The 14,361-nt window shown below is 40.1% G+C and overlaps 1 protein-coding gene across 4 annotated transcripts in view; it reads right to left on the bottom strand.

Moving 5' to 3' along the window:
* thsd7ba (thrombospondin, type I, domain containing 7Ba) overlaps positions 1–14,361 on the bottom strand; it is a 291,739-nt gene that overhangs the window by 84,964 nt on the left and 192,414 nt on the right. For all 4 annotated transcript variants that reach the window (XR_014532628.1, XM_083536063.1, XM_083536062.1 and 1 more), the window contains 2 exons: positions 13,632–13,764; positions 7,166–7,269 (listed from right to left, as the gene is read on the bottom strand). Coding sequence is in view for 3 of the 4 variants with exons in the window: in XM_083536063.1 (XP_083392189.1) it covers positions 7,166–7,269; positions 13,632–13,764 (237 nt within the window). In the remaining variant the exon portion in view is untranslated. The remainder of the gene's footprint in view (positions 1–7,165; positions 7,270–13,631; positions 13,765–14,361) is intronic.

The raw sequence follows: 14,361 nt of genomic DNA, 5'->3' as shown, positions 1-14,361 counted from the left end.
ACTTCATATCAGCTTCATCGAAGATCTTCGCAAAGCTGACAGGGAGACCCGAGCTGCACCGTAGCCCAGGATAAAAGAAGCAAGGGATGCTGGAGGAGGGGGATATCACAGAGGTGGTGCTGGATACATTAACGGACCCAGAACTACTTAGGAGCATACAAGGTATACGTTCAAGCCAAAGGCTTTGATGTTTAAGGTTTGAAAGGTCTTTTTTCACTTTAGAGTTGTAGATGATAAGAGCTGATTGGAAGGTTTATCTGTATTAAGTTCAGGGACATTCAAGGGACAGTGGCTGTTTGGGCTTTTTTTCTTCGTCCTTTTTTAAGCTTAGACTGTGTGACTGTTGGTAATATTTGCTGGCGGTTGTTTTTTCTTGTATTTCACTTAATGCTAGGGGCTTAAGAGAGATCACTAAGAGGATATCATTATTTTTTGTTTTCCAAGAGCGAAAAAAACACACTTAGTTTGTTTGCAGGAAACGCACTCAGAACAAGAGGATGGAAAATGTTGGGTAAACCAGTGGGAGATTAAATAAAAAGATAAAAGATAAATAAAAGATAAACTCTTTGATCACGGGTCCACTAGATCAGCAGGTGTGGCTCTTGTTTTGCAACTCACCTGGGAAACTAGTGATATCTAGATTTAGCAATAATGCTCTCTGGCTAATTTGTGTCCTGAATATGGATGATCAGTATTATATTTTGATTAATGTTTACGGTTCTAACAATTTAATTTAAAACAGACGTTTCCAAAGCCTTAAACCCATTTATCAAAGTGTGATTATAGTTAATTATGGCTGTGACGGAACAGAACGGAAAGATGATTAGATTGATTAGAACAATTGATTAGATCCCTGGTGATTTAAAAATCCCCACACTATACAATATTCATCCAGAATAGATTTTTGGTTGATTTCAGTTTCTGTGATGAATTGTGTTGATGACTGTTTTATGTCAGCAGCTCTTCTCACAGATCATGCTGCTCTTAAATTGAGATTTAAACCCCCTGATGTTAGCAGACGGAATAAAAGGTACTGAAAATTCAATTCTAGTTTATTAAAATAAAACCGTTTAGTGAAGGTATTGGGGCATACTCTCTAAGGTGATGTCTGATAAATCCATTATATCCTATATTTCTAACTGGAAATTCCTTTGATTTAAAATGCGGGAATATTCAATGCAATATGGCAAAACGCTCAATAGAAGTAATAGATTATCTGAAATTAATATTATTAAAGAAAGACATATTATAATAAAACCCCACCAACTGATAATCATAAACAGAACCTACAAAATCTTCCAAACAAACTTGATGAAATGTATCTTTGTAAGGCTGAAGGGGTTTTTATCAGCTCCAGGGCAAATGGATCGAGCAGGGAGAAAGAAGTTCCTCATACTTCTGTCGGTTGGAGAAAAGAAGGAAAATAAAACTTTAATCAAAGCCTTATTGATCCAGGACCAGCTAATTACAGATCCAGCTCTGATCACTAAGGAAGTTGTCTCTTTTTACAATAACTTATATTCCTCAACCTTTTCCTTGGAGGATGCAACATCCTGTTTTTCAACCATGTTAAAGATCTGGTTCTCCATATCGAAGATGAATTTGTAGAGCTCTGTGATGCTGATGAGTTGAATAAATCAGTAGGTAGTTTGTTTTTAAACAAATCTTACGCCAATTTTTTATTACAGTAACTGAGACTATAAAATTCCCTCCCACTATGAAACAATGTATATTAACTTTAATTCCCCAATCTGATATGGACTTCAAAATGTAAATAACTTCAGGCCAATCACATTATTAAACACCGATTATAAAATTGTAACCCTTATATATGCTAATAGATAAAAAAAATGTATTTACATAAAATCATAAGCGATTTCCAATCCGGTTTCATGAAGGGAAGATCTACACACAACAATATTCCTTTAGTGTTTGATCTTCTGGATTACAGAATTGTCCATTAGAAGACGATGGTTTTATAATCTTCATTGACTTTTCTAAGGCATTTAATTTAATAGAAATCCTCCTATTTTTAAATGGTAAAAATTGTTTGGTTTTAAAGCTAAATTTTGAAACATTATAAAATCTCTTGGTAAAATTGTAAAGATTAATTTTAAATAATAATAAGTAAGTAATTAAATAAATAAATAAATAAATAAATAAATAAATAAATAAATAAATAAATTGAATATCTCCAGTATGCTACAATTGGGGGGGGGGGGGGTTTGCAGGAAGTTGAGTTAGAAAAGTAGCAGGAAGTAGATAGGACAGAAACAGGAAGTTGTGCTAGAGAACAAAAATGAATGAAATAAAACAGTGAAAAGTACAGACAGGATGTAAACAGGAATACAGAGATAGATCAGTGGAACAGGAAGGAAAGAAAAACAGGAATAGGTAATCACAGGAAGTACAAGTTGGAAAGAAACAGGAAGTCATTACAGAAAATAAACAGGAAGTACCAGCAATTACATCGATGAAATACTGAACTGTAATGAATGTTAATGCAGGTGCTGGTGGCCACATGGGTTTCAAATATTAAATCAGACTTCGCTTTTAACACACACACACACACACACACACACACACACACACACACACATAGTTCTTGATGCGTGAGGAAAAAGACTGATACAGATTCATGAGGTTTGGCGAAACTTAGGCTCGTGGGAGGAATTAGAGGAAGTTTGAGACTGGAGGAAATTCTCTGATGGTGTCGTCCTGAATACATTGTGGATCATTTGGCTTTTATTTCACACTCACTGAAGTGGGACAGAAATAAATCGAGATTCCTCGCGGAAAGAATCCTGAATTCATGGCTAATGAAGGCTTTTTTCTGTGTGAGGGAAAGACTGCATAAGGCAGGAGAGGAGTAGATGCTGAATAAAGTAGAGACAGAGAAAAGGCAGACGTTTAACATTTACAGGTTAAAAAGAGGGGGAAAAAAAGGACCATAAAGACAAGACGAAAAAAAAAAAAAGAAAGATAGAAATGTGCAAAATAATACTAAAAATGTAGAAAATGGAGGCGGTAAAAAGCAGAAAGTAAAAACAGAAAAGAGGAAGAAAGAATAGACATGAGAGTGACAAGTAAGAAGCAGGAAGTAAAGCCGGGAAGGAGGTAGAAGGAGGAATTAGACGTGAGAAAAAAAGGCAGAAGTTTGAAGCAGGAACAAAGCAGGAAAAAGAGGTAGGACAGATGCGTATTGAACACATACAGAAGGAGTCTCCAGTGTCAGTGCTGTGAAACTCTCAAAACCTTTACTTTGTCCAGCAGTTTCGATTTCCTTCAAGAGACAGAAGGAAGCGAGGCAGACGAGGCAGCGCCTGTTTACCGCTGCGTAGCGCATCACAGCCAAATCCAAATCCGAGCTAAAAAAAGTGCAGGTGAAAAGAAGCTCCTTGTCTCCGTGAGGTCGAGTTCCTCTCTTCTCTCCTGCTTTGTGTCCCCTGGAACAGACGAGGTGACGGCATTGTCCATTTTTAGCACAATTATTTCCTTTCCCGCTGTCTGTCTCTCTTTCTGTCTGTCTCTCTTTTCTCCATCTGTGTAGCACTTGCTCTTCTCTCCCTGTGCAATCGGAGTCATTAGGATTTTATTCTTATCCCGACTTGTCACAAGCATCAGCTTTAATAATGCAGGCGCTTACAGAGGTGACAGTGTTTGCTGACTGCTCAAAAGGACACGCCGGGGAACTTTTCTCACCCCTTCAGAAAAGAACTCGTCAAACTTTTTCTCTCGTGGTTTTTTTTTACCTTTCCGTCTCACTCTCGTTAACAGCACAGACTCGGGGGCTACACACACACACACACACACACACACACACACACACACACACACACTGCCTTCTCTCATCCCACTGACTGCTCTACACCAGATTCTAATAAAAGTCTGTAATTGGAGAATCAAATTTCTATTAAACGACTCGCTATAAGGGCTTTACGACAGCCGCGTGAACAGCGGTGAGCTAGCGCTTAGCTATCACGCTAGACATCAACCCCGGCTCAGCCTCGGGTGTCGCTCTTTTTTTCTTTTCTTTCTAAAAAAGTGCAGACGATTACACAACTCCACACTGTGAAGTGCTTTATCCGTGTTAGGTACAGGTGTAAGGCTTTTCTATAAGTACCTCGACACAACCAGAAGCGAAGGCTCTGATCAGAATGTCAGGGTTCCATCCCCGGCACCGCACTGGCGGGCCCTTAAGTAAGGCCCTCAGCCCTTTCTGTACCATGGCTCACCCTGCATTCTGACCCCGTGTTTCGAGCTAAATATTCACTGTGCTGTAACGTTTATCTGAAAAATAAAATTAATTAGCATAAACACAGATATACGGCTAGCTAGGATTCTGAATAGGTAGCGTCCATGCCAATGTGCTGATGCTAGTTTTTATCCGAATGTACATTTGTAGCTTGTGTCCCAAAAGTATTGGGACAGCTGACTTTTACAGCTGATCCTCCAAAGCTCACACTCTCACTCAGCCTCTTCCTCCTACTAATCACCTACACCTGTCCTCCTCCTACTAATCACCTACACCTGTCCTCCTCCTACTAATCACCTACACCTGTCCTCCTCCTACTAATCACCTACACCTGTCCTCCTTCTACTAATCACCTACACCTGTCCTCCTCCTACTAATCACCTACACCTGTCCTCCTCCTATACCTGTCCTCCTCCTACTAATCACCTACACCTGTCCTCCTCCTACTAATCAGCTACACCTGTCCTCCTCCTATACCTGTCCTCCTCCTCCTACTAATCAGCTACACCTGTCCTCCTCCTACTAATCAGCTACACCTGTCCTTCTCCTACTAATCACCTACACTTGTCCTTCTCCTACTAATCACCTACACTTGTCCTCCTCCTATACCTGTCCTCCTCCTACTAATCACCTACACCTGTCCTCCTCCTACTAATCACCTACACCTGTTCCCTAATTACCTCTCCCCTTTATAAGGTCCCCATTCCCCCTCACTCACAATCCGATCTACCAGTTACGACCATAGATCAGCTGGACTGTGTGTGTGTGTGTGTGTGTGTGTGTGTGTGTGTGTGTGTGTGTGTGTGTGTAAAGCTGAGCAACTGAAGAACTTTGAGGATGGATTTAGACTGGAATTAATATTAACAGTATGCTACAATGTGCTCAGGTCTACAGTTTGGATGTACAGATGTGCATGTAAGCATCCGTCACTGTACAATGATAGAAGTGTAATATATAATCTTTCTGTGTTGAGGATGAAGATGGGTTTCTTTTTACGTCTCAAGGTTTCTTCCTCATGACATGCCACTGGATCAAACTTTCAATTATAAGGACCAATGTATACATTCGGGTTATACAACTTTATATAAACGTTTATAAAAATAAATATATATATATATATATATATATATATATATATATATATATATATATATATATATATATATATAAAATCACACATCGTGTAACAGTTTGGGGAAGAACCACATCTGGCTGAAAAAGTCTAAATACTAATACACACTGTATACTTATCTTTTCACTATTATTCACAATATTAATATCTAAAAGAACCCAATCACACTGCACTATTATCTGTGTACCGTTAAAATTCTTTTACTAATGTATTGCTTATAAGCTCTAAAATAAAACATGAAAATAAAGATATTACATTAATTATTTGTAGCAGTAGCAAAACCCGCACATAACAGATACAAAAACATGACGGAATAAAACAATAAACCACATTAGGAAAGAGAGAGAGAGAGAGAGAGATTGTATTACATAAAAAAGTATGTAGAAGGAAGAACACAAAAAGAGAAAAATATAATAATAATAATAATAATAATAATAATAATAATAATAATAAAAATCATAATAAAAAACGTTGATGAATTTTAACGTCCCGCTGTGGAAATTCAGATTCCTGATAATAACTTCACATCTGCATCCACATGCTCACACAGTGTAACTGATCTCACTCAAAAGAAAACAATACATGAGAAATAAATGTGGACATTATTATGCTCCTTATTATACTGTGTGTGTGTGTGTGTGTGTGTGTGTGTGTGTGTATGTGTGTGTGTGTGTGTGTGTGTGTGTGTGTGGTGATAAATCTGCAGATTGTAGATGTTAATATTTCTCCTGTATAAGATGACGCTTCTTCCTTTTCCCTGATTTTTTTATCATTTCTAATGAATCACCTCATTAATTTTAATGAAGTCACTCACGATGTGACCCGCGACAGTCGTCCGTATCGACGGGGGGGAAGAGCGACGGAAATGTCAACCCTATTAAACAAACGTGGTTCCAACATTTCATGAAGTGATTCCTGCTCCGTTATGGCCAAAAAAAACCACAAAAAGAAACTTCTCACATATGGATTGAGTTGTAGTGACGTACAGGAGAAAACACTGTTCCATTATACACTATACACCAAAAGTATTGGGACGCCTGATTTCTTTTTCCGGCCATGTGGTTCCTCACTAAAGTTGGAGGCTCACAGGACGTCTCTGGATACTTTGACATGACATTTTCCAGGCAGACAGGTAGGCAGACAGACAGACAAGTAGGCAGGTAGGCAGGCAGGCAGGCAGACAGACAGACAGGCAGGTAGGCAGACAGACAGGTAGGCAGACAGACAGGTAGGCAGGCAGACAGACAGACAGACAGGTAGGCATACAGACAGACAGGTAGGCAGACAGACAGACAGACAGACAGGTAGGCAGACAGACAGGTAGGCAGACAGACAGACAGAGAGGTAGGCAGGCAGGCAGGACGACAGACAGACAGGTAGGCAGACAGACAGACAGACAGACAGACAGACAGACAGACAGACAGACAGGTAGGCAGACAGACAAACAGATTTCCCATAAAAGTGGAGATTATTATAAAATCAAATGGACTAAATGTGGGATGTTTAAGTAGAGGAGAGCATAGCGCCCCCTAGAGCCGGATATGTCAGCTTTATTTACAGTTTAGAGATGATTGAATAGGTGATAGGTGTATAGCATTGAGTGTGACAGTGATTGTGTTATAAAAATATATATTTTCTTAACATTGAATTTTCTCTGTTTTAAAACATTGCTTGGTTGTGTATTTATATGTTTGTTTGTTTGTTTGTTTGTTTGTTTGTTTGTTTCAGTGTCACCCTGTCGACCCTAATATGGGTATGGGTAAATATGTGTGTGTTACCTCTCTTCTCCAGGCCTCTTCCACATGTTTCCACCTCTCCCAGTGTTCCCTGTCTGAGTGAATCCGGCACCAGCGTACACGCCTGCCACTTGTGTGGCCTCCACCTGTGAGAGGGAAACAGTCAGGCAGTCGGCCCCGCTTCGCTCGGCTTAACAAACACCTTGACTGTTGCCAAAGGCTGAAATCACTTAGACGTTTCCATTTAACATACAAATGAGAGTTCAAGAGTTGATACGGTGCATGAATGCATAAATATCCACACAAAGTTAAACATGCCTCATGCATCACATAGTGTAAACAAGCTGTGTTTGTAATTACAGCTGTGACCGAATTTAAAACGCTGGAAGAGCTGGAGAACAGTGAAGCTGATCAGGGAGATGTGAACAGCATTTGCTTCCTGGCATCCAAAAAGATCAAGAAATGATTTTCACTTCAAAAAGAAATTTTATGGGGAAAAAAATATTTTAAAGTTTGAACCCCCAGGCCTTCAGTGGTGTCCTTCTTGGATCAATCCACCTCTTAAAACCATCATTATGACGCCATGGATACAGACGTCAGTGTTATAGAGCAGTGCAGTAGAACAGAGCGCTGCAGGAATCTCATACAGTGTGAATGAACATCATCACTAAAGCAAGAAACACAATGAACACAATTCAACACATTTCCTTTCACTGGAGCCACAACTACACCTCCACGTACATCATGTCCAGCAGAAGCATCGATATTCACCTCGTCACATCACCCCGGAGTTCCTGCATTTTATTGCATTACGGTTTTCCTGGGGATTTGAAATGAAGTGTGTTTTTGTTCAAAGTATAAACATGAAAAAGCTGAACGATAGTTTTAAACTGTTTTGGCGACCTCACGATGTTCAGCTTTACTTAAAAAGCGCATTTTGTAAATGTCTCTCGGTTTCTTCTCCTTTTTCGTTTGTGCAGTTTGCTACAGAGCTCTGACTAGTGACGATCTCTAACTGCGTAATAAAAGGATGAGAAAATGCTGACGCTATTGTACGCCTGCTCGAGGGCCTCAGAGTCACCAAGTCGCAATCTGATTGGTTAAAACCAATAGTAACCAATAGTAGTGCTGATTCTGAATTATTTCCCGGCAGATTTCGACCCCGGCAACATGTGATGTGACGTCTGAAATATGACTGAATAGATTCTAACCTCTTTTACATAAACTTACACTTCAGGAAGCAGCACAACCCAGAGAAAAGCAGAGAATAGACTATTGGGGATAATACATATTCATGGACAAAAAATAAATAATAAAATGTAAGTCAGTGATTCTGACGGTCCCCTTACCCCGGTCCGTAGGTCAGTTGGTACCGGGCCGCACAGAAAGAATACGTAACTTACATTATTTCTGTGATTATTTATGATCTGATTTTGAACGATGTTTTATTTTGGAAAATGACCGGATTTTCTCCTCCACATGTGTCTATGACTCACTCTTGATGCAGGTCATGATGCCTCGTTCACATGTCTTACCTCCATCCGCTACCTTCTTAAAGGAGCTTTGCCGCTAACGCATAATACATTACCACTAAATTCAAACCCCCAAGCGATCAAAATAAACAAAAAACAACACAGTGGTCGTATCATTTTATTTTGTTGTATTTATCCACCACACATTAAAGGCCGGTCCGTGAAAATATTGTCCGACATTAAACTGGTCCGTGGCGCAAAAAAGTTTGGGGACCGCTGGCTTATGATTCCGTTACACAGGAAACAACCTTTTTTTAATAGATATATTACATAGCATGAATGTGAAGTGGGCAGAGCTTAGAGCACGAATGGCTAATTGATACTTTTTACAGAATCTGCATTATTATAAGATACAAAATTGTCACAAATCATGCAGTTTAACGTGATTTTTTTGGGATCGATGTTACGATGAGACCTATTGAGTCATAAACTAGGACAAATAAAGCGCTAAAGAAATAAAGCTAGACCAATGCCTCTTTTGTGGTTTTTATGTGTACTAAAAATAAATAAAGGAGGTGAAGGACAAGAGCTATGGATAAACTAAACACCATGAATAGATCCATAACTCTATTAGGATGCTCATTTTCACACAAACACCTATACTTTTTTAGCTCTTTCCTGGTACTTCAAAAGCACTTAAGTACTATAATTTATTATAACTATAATGTTCCTATGATCATTTTTATCACAAGACTCTTTACTTAATCACCTCAGTTTCTGTGTAAAGATTTGAATGGGACTCTCAGCACACTGATCTATTAATAGAATGATATTAATGACTCAAACACTGAATTATCATGAACTCAAAACCTTCTTTTCTACAACTTCAATAAAAATGGTAAGTTTGAGTTTGGAGTTTCTTCATCATTCATCACTTCATCTGCTTGATGTTAAACTGATGCTGAACTGTATGTTGGTGATCAGTAGATGCACCAAGTGCCAATTAGAACACCTGTTCAGAGCGTGCGCTCGACCCTGATTGGTGACTCGCTGCGTGTTTCACCAGTTACGTTTTTATCCTCATAAATAAAAAATAATGACTGATTTCACTACATGTAGTCGAGTAAAAAGTAAAATATTTGATTATGAAATGTAGTGAAGTTACAGTAAAAATCTCACCGCATGTAAACACTTCAGTAAAGAACAGATACATGAAAAAAGCTACGTAACTGCAGAAACAAATTACTGCGTTACATTGACTTTGTTACTGTTCACCAAATCACTTTTTTGTGGTCGAGTTTGACGTTTTATTTACTACACTGATAATGATGATGATGATGATGATGATGGTGCTGAAGATGATGATATCTTCTAGATGCAGTTTCCCTGCATGGGTGATCATATTTGTCTGTAGTGTGGAAGTCTATTTCTTGAACATATTCATCTGTTGAAGGCCGCTGAGAAAAGTTTGTTCGCTAATTAGAGCATGCAGCGGTGTGTAATACAGGAGAGGAAGTGGACAAGGAAGTGAAAGGAAACTGAAGCGTGATTGTTGCTACGCGGCGAAAGATGAACACTGATGAAAAACAATCTGACGTGCCATTTAATATAGAATTAAAACACGGAAGCCTAATTTTCCGAACGCGTAAACATTCAGACGCCCCTCAGTAAACAGTAATTGGTTATTAGGAACAGTGTCTGTCACTGATTGGTCATTATGAACAGTGGTGGTCAGTGATTGATTATTAGGAACAGTGGCTGTCACTGATTGGTCATTATGAACAGTGGTGGTCAGTGATTGATTATTAGGAACAGTGGCTGTCACTGATTGGTCATTATGAACAGTGGTGGTCAGTGATTGGTCATTAGGAACAGTGGCTGTCACTGATTGGTCATTATGAACAGTGGTGGTCAGTGATTGATTATTAGGAACAGTGGCTGTCACTGATTGGTCATTATGAACAGTGGTGGTCAGTGATTGGTTATTAGGAACAGTGGTGGTCAGTGATTGGTCATTAGGAACAGTGGTGGTCAGTGATTGGTTATTAGGAACAGTGGTGGTCAGTAATTGGTCATTAGGAACAGTGGTGGTCAGTGATTGGTTATTAGGAACAGTGGTGGTCAGTAATTGGTTATTAGGAACAGTGGTGGTCAGTGATTGGTTATTAGGAACAGTGGTGGTCAGTGATTGGTTATTAGGAACAGTGGCTGTCACTGATTGGTCATTATGAACAGTGGTGGTCAGTGATTGGTTATTAGGAACAGTGGTGGTCAGTAATTGGTCATTAGGAACAGTGGTGGTCAGCGATTGGTTATTAGGAACAGTGGTGGTCAGTGATTGGTCATTGGGAACAGTGGTGGTCAGTGATTGGTCATTAGGAACAGTGGCTGTCACTGCTTGGTCATTATGAACAGTGGTGGTCAGTGATTGGTTATTAGGAACAGTGGTGGTCAGTGATTGGTTATTATGAACAGTGGTGGTCAGTGATTGGTCATTATGAACAGTGGCTGTCACTGATTGGTCATTATGAACAGTGGTGGTCAGTGATTGGTTATTAGGAACAGTGGTGGTCAGTAATTGGTCATTAGGAACAGTGGTGGTCAGCGATTGGTTATTAGGAACAGTGGTGGTCAGTGATTGGTCATTGGGAACAGTGGTGGTCAGTGATTGGTTATTAGGAACAGTGGTGGTCAGTGATTGGTCATTATGAACAGTGGTGGTCAGTAATTGGTCATTAGAAACAGTGGTGGTCAGTGATTGGTTATTAGGAACAGTGGTGGTCAGTGATTGGTCATTGGGAACAGTGGTGGTCAGTAATTGGTCATTAGGAACAGTGGTGGTCAGTGATTGGTCATTAGGAACAGTAGTGGTCAGTAATTGGTCATTAGGAACAGTGGTGGTCAGTGATTGGTCATTGGGAACAGTGGTGGTCAGTGATTGGTCATTAGGAACAGTGGTGGTCAGTAATTGGTCATTAGGAACAGTGGTGGTCAGTGATTGGTTATTAGGAACAGTAGTGGTCTGTGATTGGTCATTAGAAACAGTGTCTGTCACTGATTGGTTATTAGGAACAGTGGTGGTCAGTGATTGGTTATTAGGAACAGTAGTGGTCTGTGATTGGTCATTAGAAACAGTGTCTGTCACTGATTGGTTATTAGGAACAGTGGTGGTCAGTGATTGGTCATTAGAAACAGTGTCTGTCACTGATTGGTCATTATGAACAGTGGTGGTCAGTGATTGGTTATTAGGAACAGTGGCTGTCACTGATTGGTCATTATGAACAGTGGTGGTCGGTGATTGGTTATTAGGAACAGTGGTGGTCAGTGATTGGTTATTAGGAACAGTGGTGGTCAGTAATTGGTCATTAGGAACAGTGGTGGTCAGTGATTGGTTATTAGGAACAGTGGTGGTCAGTGATTGGTCATTATGAACAGTGGTGGTCAGTGATTGGTTATTAGGAACAGTGGTGGTCAGTAATTGGTTATTAGGAACAGTGGTGGTCAGTGATTGGTTATTAGGAACAGTGGTGGTCAGTAATTGGTTATTAGGAACAGTGGTGGTCAGTGATTGGTTATTAGGAACAGTGGTGGTCAGTGATTGGTCATTAGGAACAGTGGCTGTCACTGATTGGTCATTATGAACAGTGGTGGTCAGTGATTGGTTATTAGGAACAGTGGTGGTCAGTAATTGGTCATTAGGAACAGTGGTGGTCAGCGATTGGTTATTAGGAACAGTGGTGGTCAGTGATTGGTCATTGGGAACAGTGGTGGTCAGTGATTGGTCATTAGGAACAGTGGCTGTCACTGATTGGTCATTATGAACAGTGGTGGTCAGTGATTGGTTATTAGGAACAGTGGTGGTCAGTGATTGGTTATTATGAACAGTGGTGGTCAGTGATTGGTCATTATGAACAGTGGCTGTCACTGATTGGTCATTATGAACAGTGGTGGTCAGTAATTGGTCATTAGGAACAGTGGTGGTCAGTGATTGGTCATTAGGAACAGTAGTGGTCAGTAATTGGTCATTAGGAACAGTGGTGGTCAGTGATTGGTCATTGGGAACAGTGGTGGTCAGTGATTGGTCATTAGGAACAGTGGTGGTCAGTAATTGGTCATTAGGAACAGTGGTGGTCAGTGATTGGTTATTAGGAACAGTAGTGGTCTGTGATTGGTCATTAGAAACAGTGTCTGTCACTGATTGGTTATTAGGAACAGTGGTGGTCAGTGATTGGTTATTAGGAACAGTGGCTATCACTGATTGGTCATTAGGAACAGTGGCTATCACTGATTGGTCATTAGGAACAGTGGTGGTCAGTAATTGGTTATTAGGAACAGTGTTGGTCAGTGATTGGTTATTAGAAACAGTGGTGGTCAGTGATTGGTTATTAGGAACAGTGGTGGTCAGTAATTGGTTATTAGGAACAGTGGTGGTCAGTAATTGGTTATTAGGAACAGTGGCTGTCACTGATTGGTCAATAGGAACAGTGGTGGTCAGTGATTGGTAGGTGGTGGAATAAGAGCAAAAAGTCTGGTCAGTTATTGGTCAATAATTGAATACTAGAAACAATGGTGGTCAGTGGCTGTTAGGAAGAACGCTGCTCAGTGATAGTCAGTCATGGGCAGTGATTCGGTACAATGGACAATGGTGATCAGTTATTGGTTGTTAGAAACAAGGTTGGTCAGTGATTGTTTAGTGGTGCTCAGTCATCAAATATTATGTACAATGGTGGTCAGTGTTTGGTTGTTAAGAACAATGTTGGGTCAGTGTTTTGGGGTTAAGAAGAATGTTGATCAGTGATTGGTTGCTAACTACAACTTTGGTTAATGATTAGATACAATGTTGGTTATTTGGAGCAGTGGTGGTCAGTGATTGGTCAGTGGAAGCATTGATGCATTAGGGTCCTCATAGTTTTAGGGTTCACTTTTGTTTAGTAGTTGGTACAGTAGAATGATGGTGGATACTCTGCTATGACTTGCGTTTAACGTTTAACATGAGGTAGAACCCTGTAGTGAGCACTGTAGTGTGTTACACTGACCTGTAGCTGGGACAAAGAGGAAGGGGTTCACACTCTCTCTCCTCAAACAGTGTATCAGGGCACTCCTGACCCCCGCCAGCTGCTCGCTGGACCACCATCCTGTAGCGGGACTGGGTGGGCGTGGTCGAGTTTGCTAAAAGAGGAAAAAAAGGCAGGAAGAAAACCAGCAAATGTTAATCTTCTTCATGTTTACGGGTTAATGAAGATATCTTCAGCATTGATTCGTAGCTTCACAGCCCAAGAATTGGTTCCTGACTGGAATTATTCCAGAGAGATAAAATTTATAAATGATCCAATAAACACCTACAGAACGCTGTGAGGGATCAACAAAGTCGAACATGACAGGATTGTGGTATTGAGGAGAAAATAATGAGCAATAATATGGAGTGTGTGCTGCTCGCTAACTCTGCTAATACACACACACACACACACACACACACACACACACACACACACACACACACACACACACACACACACACACACACACGGGCACTACAAACACTATTCAAATACACTTCAAGGGTTCTTACAAACCGCAGCAGTAACTGATGACAGTCTGCATCCTAAACAGATATAATGGCTTCATACAGCTTTTTAACTCATCAATTTATTAATCAAAAGTCTGCAAGCCGAGGCGTCGAGTCAACGCGAATGAGATGCGGCCAGAAAAAAATCAATCATCTTCTAAAAAAAAAAAAAAGAAAAAAGAAATCCAGCGTGCTCCCAG

The sequence above is a fragment of the Silurus aristotelis genome (genome assembly GCF_946808225.1).
Source record: "Silurus aristotelis genome assembly, chromosome: 3".
In the NCBI taxonomy this organism is placed as follows: Eukaryota; Metazoa; Chordata; class Actinopteri; order Siluriformes; family Siluridae; genus Silurus; species Silurus aristotelis.
Note: the sequence above shows the minus strand (reverse complement) of the source record. Positions and strands in the feature narration are given on the sequence as shown.